The sequence below is a fragment of the Siniperca chuatsi genome, linkage group LG19, assembly GCF_020085105.1.
Source record: "Siniperca chuatsi isolate FFG_IHB_CAS linkage group LG19, ASM2008510v1, whole genome shotgun sequence".
Taxonomy (NCBI): Eukaryota; Metazoa; Chordata; class Actinopteri; order Centrarchiformes; family Sinipercidae; genus Siniperca; species Siniperca chuatsi.
Genome location: NC_058060.1, coordinates 563418 through 578354, shown reverse-complemented (window position 1 = coordinate 578354; position 14937 = coordinate 563418). Strand labels below are relative to the sequence as shown.

At 42.3% G+C, this 14937-nt stretch overlaps 1 protein-coding gene across 1 annotated transcript in view; it reads right to left on the bottom strand.

Annotated features, from left to right (window-relative positions):
- cubn (cubilin (intrinsic factor-cobalamin receptor)) overlaps positions 1–14937 on the bottom strand; it is a 125367-nt gene that overhangs the window by 61672 nt on the left and 48758 nt on the right. The window contains exons 28-36 of the mRNA XM_044176757.1: positions 14195–14354; positions 13441–13622; positions 11501–11669; positions 6769–6950; positions 1990–2146; positions 963–1079; positions 756–869; positions 383–511; positions 99–231 (exon numbers count right to left, since the gene is read on the bottom strand). Of these exons, the coding sequence (XP_044032692.1) occupies positions 99–231; positions 383–511; positions 756–869; positions 963–1079; positions 1990–2146; positions 6769–6950; positions 11501–11669; positions 13441–13622; positions 14195–14354 (1343 nt within the window). The remainder of the gene's footprint in view (positions 1–98; positions 232–382; positions 512–755; positions 870–962; positions 1080–1989; positions 2147–6768; positions 6951–11500; positions 11670–13440; positions 13623–14194; positions 14355–14937) is intronic.

The following is a 14937-nucleotide window of genomic DNA, read 5'->3' as shown; positions in this document are numbered from 1 at the left end:
CAGAAGAAGTTACTAAGTGAACCTTGAGTTTAGAATATTTCATCACAGACTGGTGTCCCCTAGGTCAGGAATAAACCTCCATGCTCAAATGGACTAACATAAATGAAAGCTGGAGACGGTTCCCTGGTGAGCTTCTGATGGTCCACACGCACTCCACATTGGGCGGATAAGCATCTGGATAGTTGGGACTGTTAAACGAACCACTCTCCATCACCAGCTCTCCTCCACAGCCTGAGTAGAAGAGGAGAGAAAAATTAGTTTTCCTGGAAGTCCTGTGACTCTCAGTGTGTGTGCATGAGAAGAGAATGATTTTGAATTTGCAGTGGTCAGTTCTAAGGGTGTCCAGCTAGAACTGTGAGAAGTACGTCCCCGGGTGTCTTACTGGAGGTGGATGCTGAGTAGGTGGCTCTGAACCCTTTTCTGGAGACGGACTGGTCAGAGATGAAGTTGACCACCAAAGAGTTACTGAAGGATGTCACTGGGTGAGGGATTTCAAAGCCACAGTAGCGCCCTGACGAAAAGTTACATTACATTTGAATTCAATTTAAATACACACAACTTATTTAACAATAATTGAACAAGCTGTCATTACATTCAACGAACTTCAGCTCAGTAATGTCATCACAGACTGTCTCATTGCTACGGATCATTAACATAATATACCCTGATGAGAACAACCTAACACAGCAGGCTCTCTCTCTCTCTCTCTCTCTCTCTCTCTCTCACACACACACACACACACACAGTTTAGCTACCTAAAGAAGGCGCCTGGTAGTTGTCTCCATCCAGGATCTTCACAGCATCATGGGAGCAGTTGGAGTTGATCATCTCCAGCTCAAAGTCAGTGAATGACAGGCTCACATGGTTGACTGGCCACGGAAAGACAAGTCGAAGGTTAAAAGTTCACCATGTATACAACAATAAGGTTTTCTAGCCTGAGGCCCTTGAGTAACATAACTTACATGGTTCCTGTGCCCTAATGATCCAACTACAGTTCTGATTGGGTGGGTATGGCGCTGGGTACCGTGGCGATGCAATGGCCCCACCAACATCGTCTGTTATGATGGTTGCACCACACGCTGTTGAAAACCAACAAACAAAATGACAAGTTCAGCGGCTTTCACCCTGGTTGGCCTTCCTACAATGGGACCTGGAACCTGGCTAGTGCAACAGGTGAATTAAGAATTCGGAATGAGAACTCATGTAGAAGATGTTAATGAGACGCTGTGTCCAGCAGAATGCTCGTGTCCTCAGTCTCTAAAATGACGCTATGGTGGTGAGTACATTGTTATATAAATTGATTGATTGATACGGCTGATTTCTCACTAGAATACTGAGTAAATGCAGTAACAAAATATCAAGAGTACAGTTGCAGCCTGTAGTGATATTGTTCAAGTTCAAATTAAAGTTTATTATAACACAAACCACAACATCCCACTCTTGCTTTTATGATCTCATTGAGTTCCATTAATATTATTTATTACGTTTTTATTAGTTGTATATAGTTTATTCAGTTAAGTAAATTGCTCTGTGGACATTTGTGTGGTGCACTCACTGTATATTAGATTTCAGTAGAATAAAGGTCAATTTCTTTTCTCCATCTTAACCTTCCTTGAAGCGTGTGTAAATCCCATCTGTGCCATTTTTATGCCTCTTCGTGTGTTTAACACATAGAGAAAGTGTCTGAGGCAGAATGCATCACATCTGCATTCGAAAAAATGACGCAATCTGCCCCACAGGAACTTCACCGGGTGTTTTCATTGAACATCGCAATTTCTTCAGTCATGGAAAGTGGGATAATCTTATAATCAGTACACCTTGTCTGAGATCAGTTGTGTACTTTGTGCACCCTTACGTTACCATGACAGTAGTTGTGATGTGAACAGAACAGCATTGGGCACAGCATAAGTGAGTACTTTAAAGGATTGATGGATGTGATATTTCACCCATGTTCTAGTGATTGAAACAGAGAGGTTAAAGGAGACCCACCCTCAGAGAAGCGAGCACTGAAGCCACGGTGGCTGCGACTGGAGTCAGACCTAAAGCGAACATAGATGGTGTTCTGGGTGGAGGTGATGGAGGGAGGAAGACTGGTGCCACACACATGGGCAAGCAGAGGAGAAGATATGGTTGGACCATCATGGATCTACAGAGGGACAGACATATGGTTTCAGTTAAGCTATGTAGCTAAATGTTAAGCACAAGCACTGCAGCATAAATGGTCAGGGGTTAGTGGACTGCACTTATATAACACTTTTCTGCCTTAACAGACAAATCGCTTTACACTTTGCCTCTCATCCACCCATTCACACACACACTCACACAATGAAGGCAGTGGAACTACCATACAAGGCCCCGACCTGCCCATCCGGATCAATCAGGGTTCAGTGTCCTACTCAAGGACATTTCAACAAGTGGACTGGAGGAGCCGAGGATAAAACCAACTATTCTGCGGTTAGTGGACGACACACTCTACCTCCTGAGTCACAGCCTAAACTAAGGCAACTATTTACTTTTCTGTAATTACAGCTTAGTCATGCAGGAGCTTTCCAAACAGCTTCTTCTGCTAATTACCTCCACACTGTCCATACTGTAACTTCAACAGAAATCATGGAGCCTCATAATTAAATTCAATTAAATTTTATTTATATAGCACCAATTCATAACAGAAGTTATCTCATTGCCTGACCATTAAGAGTTTTGTAGGTGAGGAGAAGGATTTTAAATTATATTCAAAATTTTACAGCGAGCCAGTGCAGAGAAGCTAATACTGGAGAAATATGATCTCTTTTCCTAGTTCTTGTCAGTACACATGCCGCAGCATTCTGGATCAACTGGAGAGTCTTAAGGGACTTATTCAGGCAGCCTGATAATAAGGAATTGCAGCAGTCCAGCCTAGAAGTAACAAATGCATTGACTAGTTTTTCGGCATCATTTTGAGAGCGGATGTGCCTGATTTTTGCAATATTACGTAGGTGAAAAAAGGCAGTCCTTGAAGTTTGTTTCATGTGGGAGTTAAAGGACAAATCCTGATCAAAGGTAACTCAGAGGTTCCTTACGGTGCTGCTGGAGGCCAGGGCAATGCCATCTAGAGTAACTATATCTTTGGATAATTTGTCTCTGAGGTGTTTGGGACCAACTACAATAACTTCAGTTTTGTCCGAGTTTAACATCAGAAAGTTGCAGGTCATCCAGGTCTTTATGTCCTTAAGGCATGCTTGAAGTTTAGTTAACTGGTTAGTTTCATCTGGCTTGAACTTTGGCGTGCACGGAGGACTCACCATTATCATGTACAAACTGAGATCGATCTGATAAATCAGATTTAAACCAGCTTAGAGTGGTTTCTTTAATGCCAATTACATGTACCGGTTTCTGTAATAGGATGTGATGGTCAATGGAGTCGAACGCAGCACTAAGATCTAACAAGACAAGTACAGAGACAAGTCCTTTGTACGATGCAATTAAAAGGTCATTTGTAACTTTCACCAGTGCTGTCTCTGTGCTATGATGCACTCTAAACCCTGACTGAAAATCCTCAAATAAACTATTGTTATTTAGAAAGTCACACAACTGATTGGCAACTGCTTTCTCAAGGATCTTAGACAGAAAGGGAAGGTTAGATATAGGTCTATAGTTGGCTAAAACCCCTGGATCAAGACTGGGCTTTTTAAGAAGCAGTTTAATTACAGCTACTTTAAAGGACTGTGGTACATAGCCTGTTAATAAAGACATATTGATCATATCCAGTAAAGAAGTGCTAATTAATGGTAAAACGTCTTTAAGCAGCCTAGTTGGGATGGGGTCTAAGAGACTGGTTGATAGCTGTGATGAATTAATCGTCAAAGTCATCTGAAGAAGGTTGATAGGAGCAAAGCAGCCAAAACACACATCATGCTCTACAGCTGTTTCTAAGGTTCCTGTGTTTGAAGACAAGTCGGCACCGGTTAAAGGCAGGACTTGAATGAATTTTGTCAGAGCTGTGATTCTCTGTCAATCTGGCTACAGTGCTGAAAAGAAACTGTGGTTGTTTTTATGTTCCTCTATTAATGATGTGTAGTAAGCTGCTCTGGCATTACGGAGGGCTTTCCTAAATGTTTTAAGAATATCTTGCCAGACTAAACGAGATTCTTCCAGGTTGGTGGAACGCCATTTCCTTTCAAGTTTTCGTGATGTTTGCTTTAATTTGCGGGTTTGGGGGTTATACCATGGAGCTAACCTTCTTTGTTATATTATCTTCTTTTTTAGAGCCGCGATAGAATCGAGTGTCGTTTGCAGTGAGCCTGCAGCGCTATCAACTAGATGGTCAATTTGGGAGGGGCTGAAATTAGCATAGGAGTCCTCTGTTATATTGAGACATAACATTGAATTAAATGCAGATGGGATCGCTTCCTTGAATCTGGCCACAGCAATATCAAATAGACATCCAGAGTAGGAGTGTTTGCCTAATGGCATGTAGTCCAGTAATAGGAGTTCAAAGGTTATTAAATAATGGTCCGATAAAGAAGGATTCTGTGGAAAGACTATTAAATGTTCAGTTTCAAAGCTATATACCAGAACAAGGTTGAGGGTGTGGTTAAAACAGTGAGTGGCTTCATGTACACTCTGACAGAAGCCAATCCAATCTAATAATGAGATAAACGCAGGACTAAGGATATAATTTTCAACGTCCACATGAATATTGAAATCATCCACAATAATTACTTTATCTGTTTTAAGGACTAAACTTGATAAAAACTCTGAGAATTCAGATGAAAATTCAGAATAAGGACCAGGAGCATGGTACACTATAACAAATAGAATTGGCTGTCGTGTTTTCCAGGTTGGGTGAGAAAGACTAAGAACAAGGCTTTTGAATGAGTTATAATTTAGTTTAGGTTTACGGTTGATTAATAGGCTTGAGTCAAAGATGGCTGCAGCTCCACCTCCTCGGCCGGTGCCTCGAGGAATGTGAGTATTAATATGACTGGGCGGAGTGGATTCATTTAGGCTAACATATTCTTCATGACCCAGCCAGGTTTCAGTAAGACAAAATAAGTCAATATGAAAATCTGATATTAATTAATTCACCAGTACAGCTTTAGATGATAGAGATCTGATGTTTAAGAGTCCACATTTAATTCTCCTATTTTGTTGTGCTATTTCAGCGTTTTTGTTTAGGTTTTCATGTACAGCTCCTCTTCTGTTAACTTTTGGTTTTATTAATTTAAGTGGTGAGGGGGGCAGACACCGTCACTAAGGAGTTTTGGGTGGGTAACTGCTCTGGAAGCGCAGAGAAGCATGTAGGACTGCAACTCTGCCTCCTGGTCTCAACTCTGAGTTGTCATGGTTTAGGTCCATAATAAAATCATTCAGATTTCTAGATATGAGAGCTGCTCCATCCAAAGTGGGATGAATTCCTTCTCTCCTAATCAGACCAGGTCTTCCCCAGAAAGTCTGCCAATTATCTACAAAGCCCACATTGTTTGGTGGACACCACCTCGACAGCCAGCAGCGGAATGAAGACATGCGGCTAAACATGTCATCACTTGTCAGGTTTGGCAGGGGCCCAGAGAAAACTACGGAGTCCGACATTGTCTTTGCATATGTACACACCGACTCAGCATTAACTTTAGTGACCTCCGATTGGCGTAATCGGGAGTCGTTACCGCCGACGTGAATAACAATCTTACTGTACTTTACGTTTATCCTGAGCCAGCAGTTTTAAATAGGATTCAACATCGCCCGCTCTGGCCCCAGGAATACATCTGACTATGGTCGCTGGTGTCGCTAACTTCACGTTTCTCAAAATGGAGCTGCCAATTATCAGAGTTGGTTTCTCAGCGAGTGTGTCGCTGAGTGGGGAGAACTTGTTAGAAACTTGAACAGGTTGGTGGTGAACCGTGTACTTCTGCTTAGGGCTATGCTTCCTTCGGACAGTCACCCAGCCTCCCTGGTATCCTGGCTGCTCGGGAGCTGCCTGGAGACGGCTAACAGGAGCTACCTCTGGTCGGTCCACACCGGCTACTTGGGGCTGGCTAACTACAGCAGCTAATGATTGAGTTCCCATGGTTCGGAACTGCGTTTCCAATTTACTAAGCCTTGCCTCCAACACTACAAATAAACTAGATTTATTACATGTACCATTATCACTAAAGGAGACGGAGGAACATTTGACACACCGAGCAGGAGAGAGCAGGAGAGGGAGAGGGAGAGAGAGAAGCCATCACTAGCTGCTAAGTTAAAAAACAGTAGCTAGCAAAACTGAATAGCGTGTAAACTGTGGGATTAGCGAGAAAGTTGTTAAAAGAAGGAGAGAGGTATAAATGCTTGAGCAGAACTAGTGTAAGTTTATAGTAGATAGTTAATCACTATAATGAACAATTATTATTTAACGAAATTAACTGTAATGAGCTAGAGCAGCAGAAATACGCTAGTAGTAAAACACAAACACCGGTGACCGGAAATGACACAATACGCTTACCACAGCACGTCAGCACGTCGTCAGCAATTCTGACGACGTGATTACAGTTATTCAGGTTATGCAGGAAGCAGTGGTAGTACAGTAAGTCACTTGCTATGTAAAGGTATTTCCCCATTCACTGGACAGGCTGCATTAGTTCCCCAGTACTGAACCTCCATCAGTGATTCAGACTGTAACTAACACACATGCAACCACTTACATTTATAAACCACTGAAAAAAGAGCTCTAATGGGTCAGCAACAAAACAAAATTGCTTTGGCACAATGCTCTTGAACTGCAAATTCAATGTTCCCAAATCAGTCACTCACAGCCACGTAGTCCCAGGAGCAGCTGCTATGATGTTCAATGTCCACGTCAGAGAAGTTGAAGAAGACACGGTGGTTGGAATCCACACTGATGACCCAGGAGCAGTCCACATTGTTGGGATAGCTGCTAGGATACAGAGGAGAATGGATCTCCCCTGATGGAGCTGTGACTGGGCCTCCACAGCCTGCAGGGAAGAAGGACAGTTTATAAAAGGTCACTCAGTGCTGGTGGAAAACTGTGCAGCTCTTCTCTGATGTGGCTCACTCTCAGCTGACTGATTTTTTCCCTCCCTCTCTGGAAGGGCAAAGTCCTCTCACATTGCAGTCCACATCATTGCTGCCTCTCACTCTTGGTCTATGGAGGTTGTAGATAGCCACTCTAACTCACATGGAGTTTGTAGCTGTTTTTTCAATTCAATGTTTATGAATTTTGTTGGGCAATCAATGAATCATTTAACATAACAAGAAATTGCCCTGGAACACCCAAAGTGCCAAGTGTTCCAGGTGTAATAAAGGTGGACATAAACCCATGAGATGTCTTACCCAGGGTGTCATGTAGGTCCTATGACAGAACTTAAAGTGAATAAATTGATGATTGGGGTTACGTGAAGTCCTCACAGTGTTGGCCCAAACTGTTAACAATTATCAATGTTATTTTCTGAAACACATTCTTTTTACCTCCTGACAGTAAATGAATATTCTTCCAGATTAGTGATGGCTTGTGTAATTTTGTGTTGTATCCCAAATAACCTTTCAGCAGTTGTGCTAACATGCAAGCTTATGGGCTAATATACGGCCCTGTCTCAGACACACTTTTTGTATGAAATGCGAGAAAATAAAAAGTCCTTTGGCGTTGCCTACAGACAAATAACTGTGACTTTTTCTCAGTCCAAACATATGATTTCAACAGGGAATCCAACTCAGACCAATCGTTACCAGGAGGGCTTATTCTTTGTAAAGCCTCACACTATCCACTCCAGATCCCTTCCCCCTCCAAAGACCAGAGCCCAGTACCAATGTCCACCCTAAGCCCTGAACGCTGAGCCGTAACAGACCTTAACTGGTTTGAAAAGTGGGGATGCACCAGTCAGAGTTTAGAAACATCTGAATTAACATCTGATGATGGTGGGTTGTTTGTTCATGTTACCAGCACTGTTAATCAAATATATTCACAGTACACCCACACAGCCCTGATGAAGCAGATTAGCTCAGTTTTTGATTGTTAAACTCTTTAGCAATGATATAAAAAAAAAATGTTTTCCCTGAACTTTAACTTTGATTGCTGCTTATTTAGTAATACATATGAAACCAACCAATACATATGAAAAGTTTTCAGGGGCTCTAAAGGACATTTTTTTAAGTCCATCTTACAACAATACTCTTAGGCCCATATGTACATTGCTGTTGTTAGTCACTGAATTTCTTCCTCCTGTCCATACTGGCTGTAAAGAGTGACGGGGGATGTATTCTAAAGTTCAGCTGAAGCTAATATGAGGCTTCAGCAGTGTAGGTTAGAAAAAACTAATTTGAATCTATCAAAGTTACCAAATGCATTATTTTTGTTACTATCCTGCAAAAGAGGGAATTTGGCACTAAAAAGAATGTAACTTTGGAAGATACCCACTTTATTTGACTGACTCTGACTTCTGAAGCTTCATATTATCTTCAGCCGAACTGCAGAACGCATTTTTGCACAGAACAAGGACTGTGGATTTTCTTGATGGCCAGAATGGAAAGGAGGAATAATTACAGATGAAAAAACTATTTTCAGTGCACATATGGGCATGTGAGTATTGTTTGAAGACAGACTTGAAAAAAATGTGAACCTGTCCTTAAATGTTACATTACTCACAGTTGCTGTAGGGGTTTCTGCATTCAAAAACCTGTTTTGCTTGTTCTTCTGTTACTTATTTTGTTACTTCAATTCAATTTTGTTGTGTGAGCACTAGAAGTGCCAGAATTCCACAACTACTAGAATTGCCATAAGCGGTCATTTTGACCGCTAGATACCAAACTCTATATTCTCTAGTGATAAATACCTAAATTGGAGATTAATGTATTTGATGTGTTAGGATATCTTTTAAAAAACCAAATAACACCAAAATGTACATTTAAAAAAGTTTAATTATACATTTATCAATATTCACATCATCGCATATAGTAAACCGTAATTATCGCATAAGCTAAATTCACACCAGTATTTTTCCGTATTTATTCAGCATAACTCAGAACAAGATAATAACAATTAAAAGGATCTGTTTGATTCCGAAAAAGTTTGTTTTAACATTTATAACACATTTATAACACAGAAAATAATCGGAAAAGCTGGAAACGAGCAGCTCTAACGTTAAAAAAGAGCCACGAACGACATTTAGAACCATAAAATAATTAGGCTACTAATTTTATATTAACTAATTACATCAATAGTGTGCTTGGCTATTTAAGCTTCACAGTCAACGCAAGTGACCTCTGTTCTCCGTGCACAATTTCCACACACAGGTTTGCGGCATTTGCAGCAGGTGTCGTGTGTTTTATTTTGTTCTCCGAACCTGGCACTGCCTCTGTTTTGATGTCTGCTGTGGTGGTTGCTTCTGCTGCTGACTGGGACCTTGTGCCAACTGCCATGCTGCCCCCTTTCCCTCCATGAACTCCGCTCTCAGCTCCTCTGCCAGTTGCTGCATGAACTTCCTCCGGGCTATCTTGCTGCTGGTGCACTCCTTGAAGAGGATGTGGGCATTGATTCCAGCCAGGTCGAGGATGTTAGAAGACAGCCACTGGCCATCTACGCATACCGCCTTTCACAGAGTATGACCTTGCCATCTGATCCAGGATGTCCACGCCATATTGTTGGTGTTATTATAGTATGTTACCGACTCCAGCTTTGCCTTCGGCCTATCGGTCATGCCCACGCTTGTGTGCACGGAGCTCAGAATACACACATTCTTCCCCGGCTTTCCCTGGTAGATGGTGAGCGTTGCATCTGCACATTTTAGCACCTTTGTGCTGAACAGCTCTGCTTGCTCTTTTGCAGAGGGGGGCAACTCATGCTTCGTTTTCCCCAGGGTGCCAACCAGGCTGGTCTTCTTGGCCTGTAAGGCGCTGGCCAGTCTTAGAGAAGTGAAGAAATTATCTGTGGTAATTTTTCTGCCCTTCCCCAGGAATGGCTCCGCCAGTTTCAGCACCACACTATCTCCCACGAGCTGACCTCTGCTCCGCGTCTCCTCTTTTCCCTGAAACGGAGCCCCGTTCAGCATATATTTTGAGTTGACATCCGCAGCCAGCCAAAATTTGATTCTAAATTTATCAGGCTTATTTCCCATGTACTGGATAAATCTGCACTGGGCCTTGGTGGGGAACAGCTGCTCATCGATGGTTATGTTGGCACCAGGCTTGTAGCAGGCTATGCTGTTCTGAACAAACTTATTCCAAGTGGCTGATACCAGGGTAAAGTTGTCATCCTGCAGATGCACACGTCGGGTCTCTTTTTTATTGAACTTTCTCATTATCTCCCTGAAGCGATTTCTGGACATGGTTTCCTTGAAAAACGGGAAGCCCCATTTTTCCGACCAAAGGCTGCCCAACTCCATATTTTTTGCACCCTGTGCTCCATGGATATATAGCAGCGCTATGAAGGCCTTCAGTTCAGCCACTGTCAGGTCCCATGAGCTGTCACCACGGTGCTGATGTGCCTCAGCCACAGTGCAGTCCCTGATGTGTTTCAGCATGCCATCATCAAACACACACAAGAAGGCCGTGAGCGCATCTCCAATGTTGCGCTTCGCGTGCGCTGTGGGGCCAGCAGCTTCAGTCAGGACTGCCTTCTCCCTGGACGTTCAGTTGACTGAAGGACCGTCCACACCGTCCCATCCTTCCCCTTTTCCACAGCGGCCTCCGGCCGAGATGACTCCAAGGGCGGGCTGAGCACTCCAGTTGGCTCAAGAGCAGGTACTGGTTCGGGAAGGCCTAGGACAACAATAATAACCTAATAATAATAATAATAATAATAGCATAATGATAAAATAACTAGCGAATAGCCCAGGCTATAACTAGCGCAGGGCAGCACAAGACAGGACAGCGGTGCATAGCGGAGCGCAGGGCAGCCGAGCTCACCCGGAATGTCAGCCGTGAACAGAACATCTGGATCTCTAGTCTCCGATGAAAGTAGCCGCCTCTTTTTCCTCGGTATGGAGTCTGAATCACTCTCTGATGAGGATGAAGTGTTTTCTTGCACAAAGGAAAGGTCGCTGTCACTTTCCACCTCCAAGGCCATGGAAGCGGTCATCTTTCTCTTCATTCTTTCATTCATTTCAGACATTTTCTAAAGGCTCCTTATAAACTCCAACCTAGGCAATTACTGAATTTCTTAAATTATTGTACTGATAGCCAATTTAGTCTAATAATTTGTATTTGTAAGCAAATTAGCATATGCTAATAGCACTCGAGACCGCTAGCGACGTTTCTTTGACAATAGTTCCTATTTGTATAACAAAGCGTGCGAAAAATAGAACAATAGAATAGCGCGAAATTCAGTGCGGTCAAAATGACCGTTGTGGCCGTTCTAGTGTTAAATTTGTTTCTGACATGATGCCTACCTCCCCAAGAAGACTTACCTAGCTACGTTCCCTACTCTTTCCCCCTAATGATACCCATACTACCCCTAATATTGTGTGGTGTTCTATGGTATAGTGGCAAAGAGGTATGGCATATGGGCATGCACTCAATGGTGTCCACCCACCTCCCTGGACTTCAGCCCAGCTTGCATTGAAACCTCGACCACTGACATAGGCGTCAGACTTGAAGCGCACTGTGAGCAGGTTGCCAGTGCTGGAGACACGCATTGGGCTGGATGTGGTGCTGCAGAGCCTGGCCAGCTGAGGGGCCAACAGGTCTGGGCCTCCATACACCTGAGGGGAAGTCAAAAGCTCCTTAGTGACGGTGCCTGATCCCTGACCACTTAAATTAATAAAACCAAAAGTTAACAGAAGAGGAGTTATACATACAAACCTAAACAAAAATGCCGAAATAGCACAACAAAATAAGAGAATTAAATGTGGACTCTTAAACATCAGATCTCTATCATCTAAAGCTGTACTGGTAAACGATTTAATATCAGAGTATCATATTGACTTATTTTGTCTTACTGAAACCTGGCTGGGTCATGAAGAATATGTTAGCTTAAATGAATCCACTCCGCCCAGTCATATTAATACTCACATTCCTCGAGGCACCGGCCGAGGAGGTGGAGTTGCAGCCATCTCCGACTCAAGCCTATTAATCAACCCTAAACCTAAACTAAATTATAATTATTACGAAAGCCTGTTCTTAGTCTTTCACACCCAACCTGGAAAACACGACAGCCAATTCTATTTATAATGTACCGCGCTCCTGGTCCTTATTCTGAATTTTTATCTGAATTCTCAGAGTTTTTATGAAGTTTAGTCCTTAAAACAGATAAAGTAATTATTATATGTGATTTCAATATTCGCCATTAGGCAAAAACTCCTACTCTACATGTCTATCTGATAGTGCTGTGGCTAAATTCAAGGAAGCGATCCCATCTACATTTAATTCAATTCAATTGTATTTATATAGCGCCAATTCATAACAGATGTTATCTCAATGCACTTTTCCTATAGAGCAGGTCTAGACCTTACTCTTTATAATATTATTTACAGAGACCCACCATGAGCAAGCATTTGGCAACAGAAACCTTACATAGAACCAGACTCAATGGTGGGCGGCGATCTGATTCCACAGGAGATGAGCTTGATAACTGAAGGCGCTGGCTCCCATTCTACTTTTGGAGACTCTAGGAACCACAAGTAACACTGCATCCTGGGAGCGCAGTGTTCTAGTCCGGTGATAAGATATTATGACATCTTTAAGATATGATGGTGCCTGACCATTAAGAGCTTTGTAGGTTAGGAGAAGGATTATAAATTCCATTCTGGATTTTACAGGGAACCAGTGCAGAGAAGCTAATATTGGAGAAATATGATCTCTTTTCCTAGTTCTTGTCAGTATACGTGCCGCAGCATTCTGGATCAACTGGAGAGTCTTAAGGAACTTATTCGGACAGCCTGATAACAAGGAATTGCAATAGTCCAACCTAGAAGTAACAAATGCATGCACTAGTTTTTCTGCATCATTTTGAGTCAGATTGTGCCTGATTTTTGCAATGTTGAATATTGCTTGTCCAATTACGTTTTCTAGTGCTGCATCTTTTTCACCTCATTGTGGTACGTGAAGCCATAATGAGCTCATTACTGCTTCAAGAGGCTGAAGGGGAGCAAACAGGGTGTTTTTCCCCTAATGGCCACAGGAGGCAACAATGAGCCCATTCCACACTCGAAAAATACTTCGACAAGAGACACAAAGGTGAGATGTATGCTTGAATGACTCCGCTACAATTATATGACAGCTCTGGTTACTGGAGATTTTACATAATAAATACATAATCAGTAGCATCAATGCATCAAATATGATGCATTGTTTTAGATTACTGCTTTACTGAAGTTAAGTAGTTAAATTTACCTCCTACTGCATGTGAATTTCTGGCCTAAAGATGAAGAACTACATTAATCACCTGTTCTGTTTATATCACCTAGTGCAACAGTTTATTATAAACTATGCACCGTACAATAGCACTAGAGATGTTTTTAGTCCATATCTTACTTCCAGCACATCATAGTTGCAGTCTTGGTGGAACTCCACATCAAACTCATGGATAGTGAGAGTGATGCTGCTGCCAGCTGATGTGACGATATACCAGATACACTCCCTGTTTTCTGGATACCTGTTGGGGTAGTCTGGGCTGTTGAAGGAGCCACTGGGTCCAGAAAACTCCCCACCACAACCTGCAGGGACACACACCAGGTCAGAGGGGACTAAAGTGTTTGTTCTATCCAAGTGTGCAAAAAGGTCACCTAAACCTGACAATATTTTTTAATATAGTGATGATCCAGGCTCAAGAATTACTGCTGTACATTTCAAAGCAACGAGGAGGTCAAACAATAACCAGAATTGACATCTCAGTTTATCTGAACATATATTTGAACAAGGGCATGGGTGAAATTAGAGTGTATAAAACTACTGGTTGATTTCATTTGCACTCTAAGGGCTCTGCTTTGGTGCCAGTGCATGGCAAGGAGTGTAGCTCTGTATTAGTGAAGTGGCATTTTTCTGAAGCCACAGATTATTTCCTTGCCTTTGCCTGTTTGGTATCTTGGTAAATCATTATGTGCCCCAGTGGGAGGAGAGCCGTAGTAGAGGGCGTACTGTAATCTTGGTGCCAAGAATGACAAGGACAGACACACCTGGTTCTGTAATATTTTCTCACTTTATTTGCTGAAGGCATACCATATGCTTTCATTCTTCAACCAGTGACCTTGACATGTGATCACAGCAACAAAAGACATTTCCCTCTTACCATTCTGGTACCACATCATCTGGAAGCCAGACATGGACACAGAAGAGTCGGTTCCGAACACCACGGTGAGGGCTGAACTTGTGGTGCTGTTGGCTGGGGGGGGCGTGTAGCCACAGAATGTACCAATCAGAGGAGCTTGTGCGTTAGGCCCATTATAGAGCTAGGACAGTAATATTTGGAGAAAGTGGTATGAGTGGAGAGTATAATGGGATAATACATAGTCACAAAAACCTAACCCTATATTAAACAGAAATACTGAAAGATGTGTCTCCATGCATGATGGAATTATGTTGGTAAGACAGCAAAAAGTAACACACACACGCACACACTGGAATGATTCTTTGTCTCATACAGGTTGCATCACTTCTCTTCAAAAACCAGAACCAAGCTACCACCATGGTGGTTACAGGTGAGAATCTCCATGCACACTATAAAAGAACTTATCAACAACAGTTTACAGTCTTGTATGTTGAAATGATGAGTTGACTTGAAAAGCAACTGAAGACAGTTATGATGATGGAGACTTGTTGTTTTTCTTTTTATGTGACTCAGATGAGTCATAGAAATAATCTGTGTTAGGTATTAATAGGTTCTGCCCAATATTTTGTACTGTAAATACCTGTAGTGTACAGCCGGGAGAACAGCTGAATGAATTTAGACATAGAGAGGTGCAAAAGGCAAAGGCAAGTTCATCTATATAGCACAATTCATACATTTGAGGCAATTTCAAAGTGCTTTACATG